Source organism: Falco biarmicus, chromosome 7, assembly GCF_023638135.1.
Source record: "Falco biarmicus isolate bFalBia1 chromosome 7, bFalBia1.pri, whole genome shotgun sequence".
Classification (NCBI taxonomy): domain Eukaryota; kingdom Metazoa; phylum Chordata; class Aves; order Falconiformes; family Falconidae; genus Falco; species Falco biarmicus.
The window spans coordinates 599,688-620,002 of NC_079294.1; the positions used below are offsets into that span (position 1 = coordinate 599,688).

Genomic DNA, 20,315 nt, shown 5'->3' on the forward strand with positions numbered 1-20,315 from the left:
GGAAAGAAGCAGGCCTTGAGTCACTGCTGCTCCATTTGCTGTTGTTTTGGAACAACCCTAGCAACTTCTACTGACTTAAGACCCAGCTATGGGATATTTTAAAATAGGTGAAATAAATACAAAACATGTAGTACAAGGAAATGTGTTACTTATGCTCTTGACTTTGCTTGAGGTGGTGGACATGGTAATGTAATGAAATCCTGCCTGCCCTTGAGGCTGAAACTCTATGAGGTTAAAAGGTGCCACATATCTGACCCTGGCCAGAAGCAAGGCAGTGATCTTGCCTTTAAAGTCCAGCCATTCTTTTTGACAGTGCTGAGTGTTTTCTTCATAGTTTTTAAAGAAGTGGTGAGATTCCTATTCCCTTTTGAAGAGGAAGTTCAGGGAAGAGTGCTCTGCTCCAAATAGATCTGACACACTGTTTTACTTTGATAACTGCCTCTTCTCTTGATGTAACTTGGGAATGTTGTATGTGTTCCACTCTAGTCTCCTCAAGGAAAAAAAAAATCTCTAAAAGACTTAAGCTTGGAATTTTACTGAAACAGAGCCATTTTAGAGCCCAGTTATGTTACCTCTTACTCATATGGATGAGCACTCAGGTATGCGAATGCTCCTGTTGGCCCCCCTGGTACTCAGTATGTAAGGATTGTGCAAGTGTGCCACAGGACTTAATTGAACTTTTATCTGACGTAGGATAGTGTGACCAAGGCCTGCATTTGCAATCTCATATTTAAGTAGTTTCAACAGTGATTATTAAAATGCCTGGCCTGTGTTTCCGGTTTATGAGGATCACGTCTCAGACGAAATAAATACAGAACCTGATAGTCCAAGTGTGCATAATGACTGACCTGGGAGGCTTCTGGCCTCAGAACTCACCCAGTCTGGGATACGGTCATCATCACGTTAAAGAGAAGGATGTGGCAGTCAATGCCCGTTGCTAGCAGGTTATCCAGTTTAAAATACGCCTCTCAAGAGTTTTTCTGTGTGACACTGAGTAGGTTGCTGACAGCTAGACTTGACAAAGCACCTAACAGTTAGGAGCCACGAGGTCTGACTTCCAAGCCTCTAGTATGGGAACAGCCTCTGTAACCCAGCGTGAAGCACTGAGGGTTGATTGGATATGTTTGGAGATTAAGGTATGCCAGAATGGGAATTGCAACAACTGAGGAGGGAACTGCATTAGTAGGTACATCCAGCTAACAGGGACAGCTGAGCACAGGAACACCCTTCTGAGATCCTGTCTGTGCGCCACTTGGGGCTGCATGTGATAGTGCTGTCCACTTGAGATGCACAAAATTGGAAAGCACAAAGTAAAGATGCTTGTTTTCAAAGAGCTGAGCAGAGATTATTCCTTTAAAATGGTATCAAGCTTAGTCATTACAGCACTTCTCTGGAATGGGTAGCTTCTGCTGTGAACTCTTGAATGCTTCCTGGGTAAAGATATGCTCCATTTCTGCTCAAATAGCACTGCTCAGGACAAAAACATTTAGGACTTACTGGGTGGGAAGGCAGGGACCAACAAACGTAGCAAACGTCAGTGGGTTTGGCAAGGATGGACAAGCTTTGGCAGTTGGTCTCTGGGCCTAGAAGTGCTTCTGTGTTTTACCCTGTTCTATTTAATGCATATAGGAAAGTAGTTTTGGCAGTTCAGCTGTGTAGTCTGGCCGTGATGCCTGTTTTGGCTGCTTTTGGTTGGAGACTGTAATTTTGCTGTGGGTTTTTTGTTGGGTTCTTTCCCCCTCCCTCCCCCCATCTTTTTTTCTTTCAAGATGTGTCTGTCCAAGTTCTCCTTTGTGGCCATGTTTGGGATAATAGAGCAAGTAGAGGTGTGATATATTCTTTGAGACAGCTGGAATGCCCCACAGCTGACAACTCAAGTGCTTGCAAACAGTGCACTATGAAACAGTGCCCTGTGCTAGAGTCTGGGCAGATAATGCAGAACAAATGCGCCCATACCAGTGACTGCTCCAACCCTCCTGCTGCTGTCTCACTGACCTTCAACTCTGCATCTTCAGGCCCCTTGCCAACCCAAGGGGAAGTGCAAAAGAATGTGCGGGGATTACCTAGGCTGTTTCTTGGAGGTGGGTCTTCATCTCTGCTGCATTTTCAGAGGTGCTGAGGTTTTCATCAGTGAGGAGAAGGGCCTGCTTTATTACATTGTGTTAGCATCTGATGTCACGTCACAGTCCCAGTTGCTTGATGGTTTGTCAGAGTGTTGTGAAACACTTCAGGCTAGGCCTTGCACTACAGCTGGAAAGACAAACGGCCCAGCAAAATGTACAGCATGTATGAAGGAAATAGTAGCAGGGTACATTTTATTAGTTAACATCAGTACCTTTTTCTTACTTTTGCTGCTTGTGGTTAATACAGGCACTTCAGATGCAGACTAATGAAAGCCATGTGTTTGTGTTAGGACCTATGTCTTAGTATTAACTTTACTAAGGTATGGTATGTCTGTGAATGCAGGAGTGAGAGGCTTTAGGAGTACAGTTAGTATCTGTTCTTAGCAGCTGGTGTAGCTAGCAAGACTAGACAAGTTCCTGTTCTAGAGCCTGTTGTCTAACAGACAAAGACTGTTTCTGTTCTGAAGTAGAATCAGTATATTCAAAGCTTAATGGCAATTTTAAGCAAGTGTTGAGCAAAAAGGTATCTCTGTATACACTGTTTTTTAAAGGAAAGACAGTACCTATGAAACATAGATGTTCGTGTGGGAGAGGAGAGAAAGATGTTAAGTAGTTATCTCCAAGGTGAAATGGGGAAGGAGTTAATTTATAGCCTGCGGAATATGAAGACTTATTAGTATGAGCCATGGAACTTAGGAGGTATTGTAGAGTTAGTATCTCTGAGCCCAAGGTGTCTGATATCTAGTGGAGTTGTGAGTTCATTCCCAAGATCATTTCTGGAAAGGGTTTTGTAGCTTTCTGCTGGGGCTCAGGGCTGAAGATGAGAGATGGATCAGAGCCTTCACAAGAAGTATCTCATCACTGTCAGCTACCTTTCTGGCCTTTTAGGCTGTGTGCGGGAGCTTGTGCTGGTGCAGGAGCTTTTGCTGGTGCATGGTAGTCGGTTAGCTCTGCTTATACAGCTACTGTGATGGTGTTTGGTGTCCCAGAGACAGTCTGTTCTATTGCAGGCAGTGGTGTGTAAGTGGCAAAGATGCCCATGCATGTGCTGTAGGGGTGCTTACTGTGATAATAATGGAGCGGTGTTACAACTGATCTTTATCAGATCAAACTCTCAGCACCTATTCTCAACTCATACGTGGTTTTGAAACCTGTTGCTTCTATTTCAGACCTGAAAAGGGTTCTGTGCCAAAAATTTGTGTAGTTTTTCCAGCTGCTCCAGTTGGTTTGATAAGTGATACTGGTTCAACATTAAAAACCTTGTTTTATCTATGTCGTTAGAACTTTAAGGTTACAGTACTCTGTGACTAGAGACTATAACACTAATCTCAATGTTATCTTTTTTCTTTTTTCAAATTGTCACGCAGAGACCAGTATCTCCTTTCAACTTGCTCACTGTAAAAATATTAAGATTGAGGAATGTCCGGAAGGCAGACTTGCGTGAGTAGTTCTACTATTGTTGAATGCTTCTTATAATTCTTTGAAGTAAAGTAAATATTTGGTTAATGTTATTGGTCTTAAATTGCATAGGAATAAAAAGATACGTTGCTGCAAATTTGTCAAGAATTATTTTTATTGTGATACTGAAGTGTGGCTTTCTGCTCTTCAGTGTAAAGAAGCTAACTCAAGCAAGGCAATACATTTGATCTCTTGCTTTCATACCTCGCTGTATGAGATGTATTTCCTACCCTTGTGATGTCAGACTTGGCTGCTGATCAGAGGGCTGCTCTTTAAATGATGAAAGTTCTTGTACTTTTGAGTAAGAACCTGGGCATGCCCCACAGAATTTCTGGATAGAAGAAAGGAGAGGACTGATGATACAAATGTAAGCTCAACGGCAGCAGGAAAGGCTATGAAAATAACAGAAGTACAAGCAAAAACATTATATTACTTCTGCAGAATTTATAAATATGCAAGAGAGATTTTAAAATCCAGTGTGTCTGAGAACAGAGCAATTTAAAAGTCAGAAAAAATTAAACAAAGCACTACTGTGAGATTTTTAGAAGTGTTAAACTTTTAAGTGAGGGATAGTGAGGGGAAGTGAGAAAAGGATATCTAGAGTAGAGACTACAAGAGAAAAATGTCATAGCCAGATCACAGAACAAGAGTTAATTGTGAGAAGAGGCCAAGACAGAAGAAATCTCTGCAGTAGGGAAGTCTACAGAATCTGGTAATATCCAGCTGTGAAAGCCCTGTAATGATTCACCTTCTCTGGCAGCAGATTTAAAATTAAAATCCTCACTGGGAGAATGAAACTTGCAATACGTGGAAAGAACAGTTTGTTCACTGTCCAGATGTGGTACCAACTCACTCAGAAAAGAGCTGGTTTAATTCTGAATTTTCCAGTTCATTGAGAAGCTTCCTCACAGCCTGTTCCACAGATGTGGATCTCAATAGCCCACCCTCCTGGATGCACAGAAGTTCAGGTGCCTTTCAAAATGCAATTATGCCACTGAGTCACTTTCATGGGGAAATTTGAAACACCTATTTAAAGAGGTTGGAGAGGCATGAAAGAAAAAGGTGAAATACAGGTAAAGAGAACAAGAAAATCCAAATCTAAAGACCACAAGAATAAAAAGGAAAGATGCAAAACAAAGAGGAAAATTCCACAGTATGTCGCCCCAAAATCTTGCTGAACATGGCTTAAAATCAGTTTTATTCTGGTGTGCTCAGAATTTTGTGCAGCACATCATAGTTTCTAAGGAAACTAGCTGTAAATTTTAATCTACTCAATATTTTGAGATTTTAACAAGCATGATAGGTCAAGAGTAGAGGGTCAACATCAGAGGTTGGATTTGGTAGTTTCTGGCAGGAGGGGTGTGATTGAAACACGTGGAAGTTGAGCTTAACAACAGGATTTTTGAATGAATGATTATTATCAGGGAAGAAATCTGCTCTTGTGGTATCCTGGATTACTTACTCCTGTGTCTTCTGCAATGTAATACTACTGTGCTTATTTATCTTTTTCCTTTTATTTTCCTGTTTTAAAAAATTTGCTATGATTTACTGTATACCTCGTTTACTGCTTATGTCTTAGTATGTTTTATTCTAAAAATTACAGATGATCAAACTACTTTGTATATTTACTGTGTCATTTTGAAAAAGGGATTTGGCTCATTAGACAAAGAGAGCAAACCTTGTGTAAGATGTAAAGCTCTGGGTGTCTTAGAGATTGAAAACCTACTTTTATATTCAGAAGCGCACACTTTGTGGGCTTACAGTTGTATGCATGACTTCTTTATTTAACAGAATCTACATGTTCAGATGCCTGAGTAGTGATTTGCACCAACCAAATATGTGGTCTGACCAGGCAGTCACTGCAATTGCATCTGTAAACCTGCATGCAGAATTGCGTGTGCATTTGTGTACTCCAGTAGGTCACCTGCTTATGCTTCAATTCATTGTGGCTGTCCTTCTCAGGAACAACTTGCTCACTGCCACTCCTTACCACAGTCGATCATATGGTCTTCCTTCATGGAGCCTGCTGGCATGTCTGCCGCATAAACGCTGCTTTATGACATTGTATTATGGGCTCATTGAGATGCCCTAAATTCAGAACTTGGGCATCCCAAGCAGTTGTTTATAGTGTATCTGACAGAGATTTGAAAAAGTCTTCAGCAGGAGTACTTTCTCAGCAGAAAAATGTTTTCTGGATAAAATCAAATTATTGCGGAACACCTGTTCGTTTGCACTGGGAAAGATATTTCAGGCAGTCTCCACCTTTTCTGAGGCATTAAAAAGGCAAACAGTTCAGTTAGTTTTTCTTGAAACCTCAGCATTTTCAACTATGGGCAAATATCCCTTTTCTGTCTGTTTTTAATGTCAATAGTATGCTGGTTGTTACAATTCTGGCTTAGCATTTATTTGCTCTGCTTTAGCTTTCTTGTTTTTCTGATTAAACCTTGTGTTCCCCGTGTACATTTTTTTTTTCATATTTTCTTGTTAGTGAAGTGTTTGTGCTTAGTTTATTGAGGTGAATCTTTCTTCTTGGTCTTTAATTCTTTTTTTCCTATTTACTTCACCAATGAAAAATGAATGTGCTTTAAAAGTATTTCTCCCTATTGTTGTCCCAGACCAAGATAATTGTATTAATATATTTGGGTATAGGCTGGGAAATCTAGACTGTGTTTTGGACCCCGATGCTGACTGTGTTATGGGATCTTGGGCAAGTCATTCAAGTTTTCTCAATGTGTGCTTATTTGCTTAATCCTTATGTTGCCACTGTGAAGTAATTCATCAGTGTGTCTCAAGCCTTTTGAAAATGGAAGCTGTAGCATTAATCACCATTAACCATTTATGTTTTCATCTGCCTACGCTTGTGCCTCTGCTGAACATCTGATCAGCTGTGCCCCTCTGATTGGGTTTGGCTAAGGCCACTTTCTGGAAAGTCTCCTTCCCACAGGTTTGCTGATGTGGATAGCATGGTTGACTATATGATGAAGGCACAGCCTGGGAAAAATATGTCTAAAAACCTAAATCGGTAGTTGTTACTGAAAGATAGAGGAAATAAGTGAAGAAAATTATACTTAATATGATGTAATAACATCATTACAGGTCTTGAGCATGATGCAAGGATTGACTGTGGGTTGAATTATTTGACCCATTCTGACTCACAAGGTTGCTTTAAGAACCGGATGACTGGTTGAGCATTGCTAATGCAAAATGGGGAGAATATGTATTGCATCATAGGTATGAGACAAAGGCCGTCAGCATGTGTGCAAGTCTCACTCCCTGGTGGTTCTCCCTCCAGACATGGGGGGTCAGAATATGGAAAGAGCTGATGCCTTTCGTGGCACTCATGGCTTCCTTCCCCAGACATCTATGAGTGATGGCGGGATTTCTCCAGTCTGCAGATAGAGTAGTAGGAAGGAATAGAATGAATAGTACTTTAGCCCTGGGGCTGAAACTGATTTTGTTTTCCAAAAGGATTGCTGAGAAAGGTACAATCTGAGAAAATTTTTGTCAGATGTGTGAACAAATATGAAATTGGCACATTCCTATTTATGATAAGGAAATACAACTTTTCAGCTTCAATGAGGGAGCAGTTTTTAGCAAAAAAAAAAAAAACAAAAACCAACAACACGTTGTACTTCAGTTAAACCAGCATTTTAATAAAGGCTTCAGTTTGTTAAGGTAACATATCTGGGGAAGAAATGCTAGAAAATGGGAGGCTCTGCAGCCCAGGGTGAAGGTTGTGAGGAGCAACAGAGGAGCCATCCAAGAGCTGATGTGAGTGCATGTGGCAGAGAGCATGTAAGGGTAGATACTCTCATGTTCTGGCAACATACCCTGCCCCAGTCATTTGGGTGGTCATGAATATAAAGTTAAATGCACCGTGGATAGGTATGCATGTATTGTGTGTGGAATACAGTGCTATTTCAAATATGAAGTAATGTTTTAAAAGAGAATTAAGTCTGACCAGAAGTGAAAAGGTGGGAATGAGCATGGCAAATATGTGAGAATGTTTCTGTTTTCCCAGGAGTGCTTTGTGGTGTTATTTACTCCTCACCCTGTATATTTTAGGAAGAAAGCCCCTACCATGTTACCATTGTCTTATTAGGGTCAAATGTACACAGTGCAATAATTCTTTCTCTGGATATGTTATCACTCTGCTCATCTTCTTGTTATACAGTCACTCTTTCAGATTGTTATGTGACACTGTGGCTGCCTACTGCCTCAGCCGAGAAAGTTCGGACCAGGACTATCAGGAACAGCAAAAACCCCGTCTGGAATGAAGCTTTCTGCTATAAGATAGACCGCCGTGTCAAGGTAGTGAAAATAAGTGCTTTTCACCATTTGATGTCTGCAGATAGTAGGTTATGCAAAACTACAATAAAACTATTAAGTATATAGCTATAGTATCCAAACACTGGAGGTGTTAATTCCTTAGAAAAAACTTTGTTGCTTACATCCTCCTTGGTATTGTCTGTTCCAGCTATCTGTTACTTAAACATCTACTACACTGAAGCAGTGAGAAGTGATTAAATGCCCTGCAGAATATGGCCTTACTATCCTATTCCTGATCTTGACATACACAAGTGAAACACAAGATAAAGATCACATGAAAATAACAGCAAGACCAGTTAGTTCTAGGTATGGTGGAAAGGAAATTTTCTAAACATTCTGGTGTACCTGTGCCTGCTTTATATACTTAGAGCCAAAGGCCATAAAATAAACATAGAAATGCTTGATAGTTACTTGTCACAAATTCACGAATGTTCTGCATGACCTGCTTGTCTGGTTTCATTTCACCAGGGAGACAAGCCTACTTCTTTGTGTATGCAGTTATCAGTAATGTAATGCCTAATACTCCCAAATCTCTTTCCCTTTTCTGTTTCTCTTCTTTTTCCTTCTTCCCCTAGAAGTGGAGGGGGGGAGGAAGGAATACCTGGTTGTGAGATTTTCCTGCCTTATGGAGCTCATAGGTAAAGAAGTAATTCTGTGATATTCTTAACTTCTTTGTGCAGAATGTGCTGGAGCTGAAGGTCTGTGATGAAGACACTGTCACAAGGGATGATGAACTCTGCACAGTTCTCTTTGACATAGATAAACTCACTGTAGGACGTACTGTTCGAGTGAAGTTTCAGCTGAATCCGCAGGTGAGCAATGGAATCGGTGAGGACAAAAGCTAATTCTTTCCTTCCATCTAAATATGTCCTTTTACAGTGTTTTATTATAGGAAAAATCTATTTAAACTGTATTTTCATGCTATTATAAGAAAAGACTTAAAATCCCTGTATGAGTGCCCTATGCTAGTTTTTAAGAACAAACCTCTATGCTAAAAATGTAGGATGGAACCAGCTAGGACTAATTACCTGGTGCCTTAATTTAGAATGTTTCTGGTACGTTCATTGACTTTTGGTGTAAGTTCTAAATTTTCAGCCACTTTAAACTGCAATAATATTAAAGCAGCTGATTCTTTTTCTGTTGGGAATTAAAATCTGAAAAATGGCTGGTTTAGCAGAATAACAATTCCGATGTCTGCATGCATTCTATTTCAAAAATAATAGTTTTAACAACTGCTTGTTCAGTGTCTTAAGATTCAGTATCTTCAGTTGGCACCATGGGTGTTTTTTGCAAATTATTCTTATGTTCTGGGAATTTTCCTAAGTGCTGTTCTAAATATCTATTTTACAAATTATATGTAACTAGTATGATGAAAGCTGTGAAGAAAACAAAGTAATATACCTTTCTTTTCCTCCCTCTTCAGGCACGTGAGGAGCTGGAGGTGGAGTTCACATTGCAGAATACGTGAGTAGAGTCCTAAATTCTAAATAAACAGTTGTACTTAATATAAAAATAGTCTGGAAGGCTGGCTCATATGTGACAGTGCTTCTTAAACCTCCAGTCTCTGAAAACAGCGTCTAGATATTTTCATTCAAGTCTTGTAAATTGGAATTTCAGAATACATATTTTTAGATCTTAAATATCTGAAGACATCATTTTTGCCCTGTTTGACTGCTGGCTCCTGGGCACCAGCTTCCTTCTGTTCTCTTTTTGTCACTGAACCAATACACAAGGAATTACAAAGACAACTACAATATTCAGGAAATTTTGACCCTTAGAAGGAGGAGTGGCAAGCCTGAATTTTTTACGTCCCCGCTTCTTGGGGAATCTGGCTTTTCAAATCCACAGCATTATGAACTGCTATCCTGTAAGCCAGGGGTCCTCAAACTTTTTAACCAGGGGGCCAGCGCGTGGATGAAGTGGCAGGCAGCCATCTGTGGCTGCTTGGTTCCCCCCCCCCCGCAACCCCCGGCGGGGGGGGGTGCAGGGGGGTCTGTAAATACCGGGGGCCGGATTGAGGACCCTGGGGGGCCGTATCCAGCCCACGGGCTGTAGTTTGAGGATCCCTGCTATAAGCTGATCTACTCAGCTTACCTGGCTACATGTGGGGAGCTGCGGTAGACTTGAGTATCACCTCCAGCAGGGAAAGGAACTAAATATTTTGCATCAAGTAAGGATTAAAAATTGCTGTCAGAGGCTGAGGACTGAGGAACAAGAGAAACTGGAGGAACAGCACTAGCCTTCACTTGAGGCTTGAAAGCTGTTTGTGGAGTTTGACTGTTCAGGGGGCATGTTTGCTTCAGGTAATGCATACTGTGAAGAAATCTGGGAGCCTGCTGTTCTAACTGAACAGGGAGTCTGGTGCAGAACCGCAGGTGTTCTGGTCTGTCTCCATAATGTGCTTGATGACTCTAAGGAGGGTACTTGAAAGGATTTCTGTTACCAATTTGATCCATGTTATTGGACTGAAAGTGTTGTTAAAACAACCTTAAAGGAGGAATGGTATTACTGGGACCTTGTCAAGGCATTTGGAGCACTTCTGGAGGCCTAGCAGGATAATATTGGTGGAGACGTTGAGTTGTGTGTGTTCCTGACAGAAGGGGAAATTGGGACTTGCTGGAGAAAGGGCAGTAGCCCAGTGTTATGAATGGAGAAGGAAAGATCTCCCAGAATTCACAAGCAAAAAAGCCATCAGAGATAAAGCAGTCCCAGAATCTCCTGTTACAACTCGTGGAGACTCAGCAGGATGGATAGTTTGTTGTTTGCTGTGCACCAGGACTGGCAGAAGGCCCAGAAACGGTGAGAGAAATGTTGCCTATCTTAGCTTAGGAGCGTCATGACACCAGTAAAAGCAGTGGGGAAGGGAGCTCCAGCAGGTGTCCCAGGTGGCCTGTCTAGGGTCTTCCTTCCTTTGCAAGTTAGAGGATGGCTCACAGAGTTGGTACATAGAATCATACTCTTGATAATCCTGTCTTTTGATGAAGGAGGTCCAGGTAGGTTGTCTGGCTTGGATGTTGTGCGCGAGTGGGTTTGTGCATGGGGACAGAGGCTGGAATTTGTCTTGAAGCACAGGCATACCAGCTTCGTGTCAAGCTCTTTTCTTAGACCATGCAGCTAATTGCCTTTCCCCAGAGACCTGTTTGATAGATAAGGTCAGAATTTTAGTGATTTTCACAGGTGATGTCTCAGTAGGAATTCTGGTGTTGGGACTCTACAAATAAAAAGGACCCTTGACAGTCCCAAGGAAGAGGTTTTGAAAAATTACAGTCACAGCTCAGTTGCTACAGCAAGAACACATCTGATGCACTTTTTTCACTCATAGTGGGGTACCTGGGTGACCAATGTAGTAGCTGTGGCCTGAAGGGCCAGGCAAAGGGAAGAAGTTGCTGCATCATAAGCCAGGGAATGTCCCTGTGAGGTCCCAGCAGTGCTGTGCATTAAAATTGGAGACAATGGATTTGCTTTACCTGTGATAACCTAAAGAACCCTGGAAAAGGTCTGAAAGACTGAAGTAGCTGAGATGGATCACCAGAAAGCTATGGACCGAACCAACCTCTCCTGTGCTGAACAAGCTCAGCAGGTTTTGGCGAGGGTTTTTTGGCATGCAAGAAAATTTTCGGGGGGGGAGAGCCCACCACAGTGCTACAAAGAGTACAGCTAACCATGCATCACAGTTTCTACAAATCTGGTATTGTGCTGGAACAATGAGGATACTTTTTTAGGTAAATACAGGAGTTCACCTCTGAAATTAATAATTATTCCCACCAGCATGTTTTGTCTGGCACTACTTATCTGAAGTAGTTTTTCATTCCTTCCCCTTCTTCATTCCAGGATTTACCAATTGAAAAATTTACTGTATTAGCCTGCACTTTCTGAGCAGCATTTCAGATGAATAATATCACAACTGCAGTGTTAACCTCAGGCCAAGAAAATATCCTGGGTCACACCTATGATAGCGGCTTTGTCATTCCTATATTTTTTGTCCATTGACCTCACTGCAAATACTGTGTTTTGTGTTACTCTTACCAAAGAACATTGTAAAAGTTCCCTCACAATACACTGGTGGGCTGTATGAAACTGCTTCCTGCATTTGTTCCTGTTGTCTTCTATTTAAAATGGAAGAAAGCCTTCATTTTGGTAGCTTGGTTTCCACAATGGAGAGACGAATACATTTTCTAGTTTTGCCTCACTCTCATGCCACTCGAGCAGTACCTGCAAAGCAGGCAGTGAGAGCCAGTCGTTTGGTCCTAGTGACGCAAAGGAAGGCGTGCTCCTTCCTCCAAGTGCCGTTTCACCAGCCACCGAGCCAAGGAATTGCAAACTGCTGCCCAGTGTGGCGTGGGCCCATTACACAAGCACAGCTGGCATGAGAGCTGCTGCCCTCAAGCAGCAGTGACAGAAGAGGTAAGGTTGTTGTACGCAGGTTGCTGATTTGCGTACTTTAGTGCTTTTTGTGTGGTTTTCTGGTGATTATCAACAGTAATGTGGGCTTTCTCCCTTATGTTTCCACTGGTAGGGTCCAACATCAGCATGAGCCTCTACGAGTTGCTACAGGGACAGAGTCCCGCTGGACTAGGTGGCTTCGCTCACTCAACATCCCCCTCCCCTCTGACTTCTACTGAAGCCCACACCTGACACTGAGGGGCCACAAAGAGACTTCTGATGAACTGAAAGGTATTTTGCATTTCTAGTGAGAGGTTCAAGGGCACCAGGGTATTTGCTGGGTCTTCTGATGGTCATTTTGGGCTCTTTCTGTCTTTCAGGTGTTCCAGGCTGAGGAGGTGAATCTCAAACGGCTCTTAGGAGAATGAAGAACTGCTCTTAGGCAACCTTTCATCTCCGTTCCCCCTCTCTTTTCCTTTTTTTTTTTTTTTTTTTCAAATGTGAAAAACTATGTTTAAAACAAAGCCCACTTAACATATGTAAATAGGTGTACAAAATGTAGAAGAGTTAAATATTAATAATTGAAATATGGCAAAAGCATGATTTTTAGAAAATAAAAGTGTTTTTTTTCTTTCTATAGTTCTGCTGTGTTGTTTTGTGGAATTTCCCCCATGTGTGCGGGGGGACCAGCAGATCACGCTAGCCATTTGGTTTGGGCAATGTTGAGGAAACAGAGGAGGCTGAGTTGCCATCCATCAGGGGCCAAATGTACCATTCCTATTTATGTCAGGAAGTCACAGGTCCTCAAGGAGCACTGAAGGCAAAAAATTTAAGTTGAGAAAGGTGACAACCAAAGAATCTTTCAGGTGAATGCAGTTCTTTGTTGAAATGGTACCATTGCCTGTGCTTCTGTCGGGTTGTCAGACAGCTCAGAAAAGTAGCCTACACTATGTGGAAGCTACTAAAAGAAGGGGAACTAAAATTTTATGGTGCGATGGAGCACAGTAGTATACTTTAAATGAACTCTTATACAAGAATTTGTGTGACTGCAAATTCCCTTATACTGTTGCTTATTTCCTTGTAAGTCAGGCATGATCTCAAAAAGGAGAAGGTGGCAATTTGGGGTGTACCAGGTATTGGGAAGTGATCCCTGGGCTCAGAGTGCAGTGCGGTCTTAGGCACCCCTTTAATAGACATCTAGTGGAGAAGGACGCCCAGGGCCTCTCTTCCTGCTTTCCCCTGCCACAGGCCACGTAATACGCTCTCGATTCACACAGTAAAACTGGCATCTGCGTTAACAAAGACCACTAGTCACAAACTGTGATGGAGGAGAGGACAAGAGTGTTAGTGTGTGTAAGGAGGGCTTCTAAAATAGCAGCTTGGTTGTTAGGGAAATTACCAGCTGATCCCAAGAAGCAGACATTATTCACTGCTCCAAAGGTAGGCAAAATATTCAAAGGTCCCTGACAACCTGAATAGTAAGAGCTTTTCTGCATGTGTCTCAGCTGTGTTTCTAGCCACAGCTGATCTCCAAAGCTTCAGAGAAATGCGAGTGGCTTTGATCTTGAAGCATATGGATGACTGGGTTAAAAAAAATAAAAATCATACGTATTATGCTGTGACCAGCAGAAGCCTTGAAATTTAGGTTATAGAAGTTGGAAGTGCAGGTGTGGAGAGTAACCAGCAAGTGACAGCAGGTGGACTTTCTTACAGCAGTGACCGCAGAGGTGACACCCCAAGAGGGATATTTCAACTGTCAGTGCTTCATGCCTGTGTTGTCCTGGTTCTTCCCAGAGGCCTTTCAAGCCATTCTGCCAACAGTGCAGGTTCTTCCACCCTGTTTGAAGGTCATGCCTTGGCCCTCCGAACTATCAGCTGAACTTTATACTTTGCTGATACCAATACCTCAAATAATACTACACTTTACTGGATACGTACCTACATAAAGAGACTTCTTTTCCTGTCTTTCCACTTTCATTTCACCAGGCTATGCAAGCTGTGATCTTTTAATATCGACCATGCTGTTCCTCTGCTTTCCTTGATTTTTTTTTTTAAATGAGGTATTTGAGGATACTGGCTCCATATGTTGTGTGATATTATAACTATTTGACTACAAAATAGTAATTAAGTGCAAAAGTTTGTGTCTGAAACCAAACTTGAGCGGTACTTAAACTTATTTCCCTGCATGCAGTGAGAAGCACTGAGTATTTTTTTGCCCATTTCTGACCAGTGTCCTTTGAACACTTAAAATACACTTTCAAAAAAAGATCCTACAAAATTCTTAAGTAATTTTATTTTTTTTCCCCGAGGTTATAACTCTGATGGTTTTTTAGTTGGAGTTTGTTGTTGTGGTTTTTTCGGGGGGGGGGGGGGGGGCGGGAAGATGTTGGGTTTTCTTTGGTGGTGTTTTGTTTGTTTGGGTTTTTTTACTGACAAGTGTTCTGCACTGTATTTAGCCACTTCATAATTTTTCTCTTAAAAGGAAAATACTGATTTAGAAATTAAATTATAAACTCTTTATGAGCTTTGCAGTTTTGGGAGACTTCTTTTGTCATGGGAAATTCTACAAAATTATTTTCATGTGTATTTGTACTAAAATCTAATAGTTGTGATAAACATTCTCTTAAAATGGATAACAGCAATGTTATTCATTTGATTTTAAAGGAAGTGTATTGCCTGGTTTCAGCTGAGATGAAATACATATCTCAACTATGTTACTGTGAGACTATGAAGTATATAATCCACAGCTTGTAAAGTCTGAATAGATAGTTTATACTGTGCAGTAGGTTGAGGAGTTGGTGCTAAATCCTTATAACTTTATGTATGTGTATTCCCTTTGGACTACTCTGGGCTGTTGAGATACTGTATGAATTTACATCTGCAGTTTAATAAAATGGTAAATTTCTTAATGAGTCATTGCCTGATTTTTCTGAGGGAAAAATATTTAAGAATATAAAAATTGGCGTCTGCAGTATATGAACACCTTTCTGCTGCTAGATGGATAGGTAGAAACACATATAGTGATATACTAAAATGTCACGTGCATTTTGCAAGTCACTTTATAAAGTGAGTATAATTTCTTCTGCCATTATGGTCATTTGGGGGAAATTGTGGAAATCTAGACAAGTGTATTAGTTTTTTGTGTACAAAACCTCAGGTAAAACAGCATAATGATCAGAGCAATTTAGATGGGTGTAGCAACCTCCAGCTCTCTTCAAACTCAGTATGTCACACCAGAATTCATTGCATGGCTTACTAAAGCAAGTATGAAAAAACACAGGAGTAAAAGCTCAGCTTCATGTTCTATCACAGGTGCATTGAAAAATTTTCAATTGGGCTTGTCATTTAGAACTGTGCTTGATAAAAGCTTTAAAGTATTTTTGATTGGGAATGTTAAAGTCAGGAATGTCAAAGTTGATTGAGGGAGAGAAACGAGTTGTGTTAATTCATAGACTTAAGTATTTGTCCCAATTTGTCCCGCTGTTGACATTGTGTTTTCTGTTTTCTTTTCCAGTCTAGATTATCCTGATGGCATTATTACTAATGGAGTACTAGTGGTAATGTATATTTCTTACAATCTTTCCTGTGCCTGCGTAACAAAGGTTCATATTTTTAACTGTGGAAGTTGAGTTGTGTCCCAAAGGCAGTACTTTCAGCCATGCTGTCCTGCTGAGAAAAAGGATCTGTTGTTGGCACTAAGGATCACTGTTCTGTCATCGCTGTGGTGGTGCCACCTTCTGCAAAGGCTTGCTCTGAGGCTGCTGTCAAAATGCGTGTGCCACCTACTTGCTTCTATAATCCTCAATTTCCTACCCATTATTTCTGCATTATACCCAGCGCTATCAGGGGTTAATGAAGAAAGTGAAAAATGGTCACAAGAATTGTCACATATCTTAATACACTTACTATTTTGAATAGGTCTCATCATTTTTACTTAACTGTCTCTCCAAGTTCAAGCAGCTCATGAGTAGTTCCTCTTTATTTTCAAACTTAGAAAAAACGCCACATCACTATTGCCCTCATGTTGTCTGAAGACATAGTAAGAGATAGTAGTGTTGCTCATGAATCAACTAGAGGGGCTGGTTGAGAACAGTGTGAGTCACTTGCAATGACATTTGCACTTCTCTCAATCGTCATTTATCCTCTCTTGCTACAGGCGCGTGAGGTTTCCTGTTTAGAGGTCAGAGTGGATACGAGGAAGATGAAGCAGCAGTCTACAAGTGAGAGTCTCGCTTCATTAACCTTTTGGTTTTGTGTAGTGATTCAGTTGTTGTAACAGATGTTGAAAAATTAATAATCTGTTGTACTAGCTGTGTCGTGGAAAACTTAAAGTTTTGCCATGCCCCACCCTGCAGAAAGATTGTATCTGTCAAAATTCAAGTTAGTGAAGTATTTGGTTCTGAGGCAAATCTTAAATTGATGCAAAAATAAAGCCATATATACTAGAGTTAAAAACTTGGGGAAAAGTTAGATTAGTTTTCTTTGTTTATTGCTTGTTCAAAATGAAAGCTTTTAACTTAGTTGGATATTCTTTTAAAATTATCTTATAATTAATATGTAGAAATTTTATCCTGTATGTTTAATTTGGTTTTGAGTATGTACACAGTTTTTGCATTTTGGGGGTTCTGAACAATTTTTTTTTTGTCTGCTTGAGCAAAAATAATAAACTTAAGAGCTTAAGTTTAAATCTAATGTTATATCGAAGGGGTCTTCACAAAACACAAACCACGCCCAAATCAGGGCTTTGCCTGTAAAATGTAGCTCTAATGAAGGTAGCAGGACTCTTCACTAGTCTTAAGGTCATTCAGATAAACAGTAGCTTGTGTAAAGCTGCTAGAGGGGCATATGTCAAAAAATAGCAACTGTTTTGAAGGAATTCACAAAGGGAAGTTGGACCTTTATGAAGAAAATGGTAGCAAGGTGTGAGCTGCATTGTAGGAAGTTTCAGACTGAAATGTAACATGGAGAGGAAAGGTTAGTGACCTAAAACTATATGCCTCTTGGCCCCGAGCTTCCAAGAGAACAGTGTATGATCTCTCTGTAAATGTAAAGGCTTTTCTGTGCAAGGAACGCAGGCTTCGGGTTGACAGGTTGTTTCAGTTTTGGTGATGTGAGGACACATGTCAAGCATTCTGCTTGATTTTTGGGTTTGAATCATTTGACCCCTGTCGCAGACAGAACATACACACAATGTGCACAACGGAACCAGAAGAGACTGACATCAAATAAATGACTCTCTTATTCAATGTAAATATTCCAAAATGCCTTTAAACTGGCAGCCCTTTAAATCTAGACCTTGGTTTTATTATTTCATGTAGAGCACCTACCAAATAGCATGCTACAGTATTTAAAAAAATGTGTGATTTCTGTGTATTAAAGATTTACACCGATCCACCAAGATATTTTGTATCAGTTTTCAGTCTGTTTTGGCCACCCAACATTTTTTTAATCATAGTGGTGAAAGAAAAGTCAGACAAAAAGCATGCAGAGTAGAAGGGTATTTTATTTATTAGTTGTGTGTGTTTGGAATAGTTAAAATTGTTTGTTCCCTGCCTCTATGTTTAGACCAGAAGCTTACATTTACACTGAAGGGATCCCATGAAGGAAGTCAGAAGATTTCGCTGGACTCTGATCCCAGCCTTAGGATCATCATATTTCACTGTGTCATAAATGACCAGACAAGACTGGATGTCATATTACCAGAAGAGGTATGTTCCCCTTCTGTGTGCTATCGTTAACCTCATTGAAATTAGAAAAAGAAATTCACCAGTGAACTGCACTTGGCTTCATAGTAGGAGAAGTTCTAGAGATGGCAACCCTTTCATGTGTGCATTCCTACCACTTTTTCAGCTGGCAGATAAAAGTGAAACAGAGAAATCTGGGGTCTTGTCTTTCCCTCTGAATTCACTCCCTTTGCAGAAGGAAATAATAATAGAAGAGGTGAGTGCTGTGAACCTTTTGAAATAAGTATTTTCAAAATGTGCTTAGTATTGTCCTGCTAGAAATAAAGTTACTGAGTGAACAAAATCACTGTAGAGTTGTACAGCTGTTTATTGACAATGTTAAAAAAATACTTTCATATTCACTTTTAAGGAAGCAGATGTTAACAATAATTATAATAATACAGAAATAATTGTGAACCTGCATGCCAAAATTAGAAGGAACAAGAGTTTCAAGAAACAAAAATGAGTGTCATATGCATGTGCATTCAAAAATTTTTTTTGCTTGTCAGAGTAATTCCAGAATGGCTAGTAATTAAAAAAAAAAACCAACAGAAAACCACCACAGTCCAAAATACGAGCTTAACTTGCATAAATATTGATACTGAGAGCATCAATATGTTTGTATGTTTGCCATTTTTGGTTGTGTTTTTTTTTTTATAAGGTAACTTGACTCATTCTTGTTGCTCCTGGTAATTGTGTACACTGTGAGCTGGTGTAACATGCAAGCTCGTGGCATACTAACTGCCCCAAACAGATATGTTTGTTAGATAAGAGAGAATTTGATTCCAGAGCAGGAGCAAGACTTTGCTTAATTGTACCAAAATAATGTCCGTAGCAGTATAAATTATTATTTGAGAACCTCTTCTCTTACTGAATAAGCATTGTCTGACCTTGAAGGAAAGAAATGTTTTAAAATGTCATTGTAATTAGCATTATTTTCTGGATTTCTAGGATCATTCCTTTCACTTGTGCTTGACAGCAAGAAAATGGTAAGATAGTCTCTTTTTGTCCTATCATCCAGGATTTTATCATCCATTACTGTAAACTAGTTATCTAGGTTTTTTCTGTGGTAGGTGGAGAGAAGAAAATGTGCTGAGTGCTTTGTCCTGTACTCACGTGTTGCCTGGGGTGAGTGCAGGGCTGCTGCAGTTACAGCATCATGCAGTTCAATATGACTTTGTGAGCCTTGGTAGGTTTCTTCGGAGTAAATTAGCCTATTTTATGACTACTATTCTTAGATATGCATAAATCTGCACTACTCACATATTAATTTTGCTGCACATTTATGCCAATAGTCAGATCTGCATAATGACTGACATAAACTCTACCCCTCTTTAACTTTGCAAAGTCACCAAAACAAACATAGGGCAGCCTGGCTTCTGCCCTGTCTCCTGCTTCACTGAGCAGAATGGGAGCTGAGACCTGACCAGCTGCACCTCTGCCCACTCACCTGCAGAGACAGACTTGTACCAGTGATAGGTAAAATTGAAGATAATGTTTTATAAAGACAGCTGAAAGCTTCATATGGCTCACAGCATCCTTACTATTGGGGTGATATGCAGAACAGAAGCAAGGTGGAATTTCAGAGCATGGGAGCAGTTTGAGTAGATGAAATTCAGAGCAAAGGAGGACGAGCTACCTGCTCCGTCTCGGACTGTAACAAAATATATTGAAATGTAAATGTAATAGAGACAGATTTATAGAAAGCTCAAGAGAAATTTCAATCTGCTGATAAAAAATGTGTTTGTTTTTGTAAGGTCAATCAATTGACCTTCCTCTGTTTTCAGAATTACACTGTGATATACCAAATTTGCTGGAGAACAGAGGTTACTAACACTAACCCTTGAAACATTCCCGTCTGTGAAATACTAGTGAAAGCAATGTTCAGGATAGAGTTTGCAGCCACCAGAGGGTGATGTGACCCAGAAGGTTTGGTCAGTATTGAGTGCTTTTTTCTGTATCCAAGTGTATTTGTGTTGTTGAAGGCACAAAACATTAACTGTTGCTTGATTGGTCTCTTGTACCTTTTCTTCTGCAAATTTTTTGACTTGTGCTTCACATTTCTCAAGGGAGAGAATTCAATGTGGCTGCCCATGTGGGAAGAATGATGGATATTCATATATATTTGGAATCTGAAGCTTGTAAATGCGTACCTGGAAATCTGTTCGCCCACGGGTGAAAGGCTGAATTTCACAGGACAGAGGCTGAGCAGGAGGTGATGCTTGCTCTGCAGCTCACAGTCCCATATACAGCTCATTAAGACCTTCACTTTAAACACTACTTTTGAGCTGTCAAAACC

General features: G+C 40.5%; 1 protein-coding gene across 5 annotated transcripts in view; it reads left to right on the forward strand.

Annotated features, from left to right (window-relative positions):
• LOC130152113 (cytosolic phospholipase A2 epsilon-like) overlaps positions 1-20,315 on the forward strand; it is a 53,113-nt gene that overhangs the window by 22,323 nt on the left and 10,475 nt on the right. For 4 of the 5 annotated variants that reach the window (XM_056345081.1, XM_056345082.1, XM_056345083.1 and 1 more), the window contains 9 exons: positions 3,491-3,563; positions 7,756-7,892; positions 8,591-8,722; positions 9,334-9,374; positions 15,808-15,850; positions 16,450-16,513; positions 17,859-18,001; positions 18,144-18,233; positions 18,968-19,005. In XM_056345081.1, coding sequence (XP_056201056.1) covers positions 3,491-3,563; positions 7,756-7,892; positions 8,591-8,722; positions 9,334-9,374; positions 15,808-15,850; positions 16,450-16,513; positions 17,859-18,001; positions 18,144-18,233; positions 18,968-19,005 — 761 coding nt within the window. Of the gene's footprint in view, positions 1-3,490; positions 3,564-7,755; positions 7,893-8,590; positions 8,723-9,333; positions 9,375-12,673; positions 13,160-15,807; positions 15,851-16,449; positions 16,514-17,858; positions 18,002-18,143; positions 18,234-18,967; positions 19,006-20,315 lie in introns of those variants that run through there. The other variant, XM_056345085.1, reaches the window with a different exon arrangement.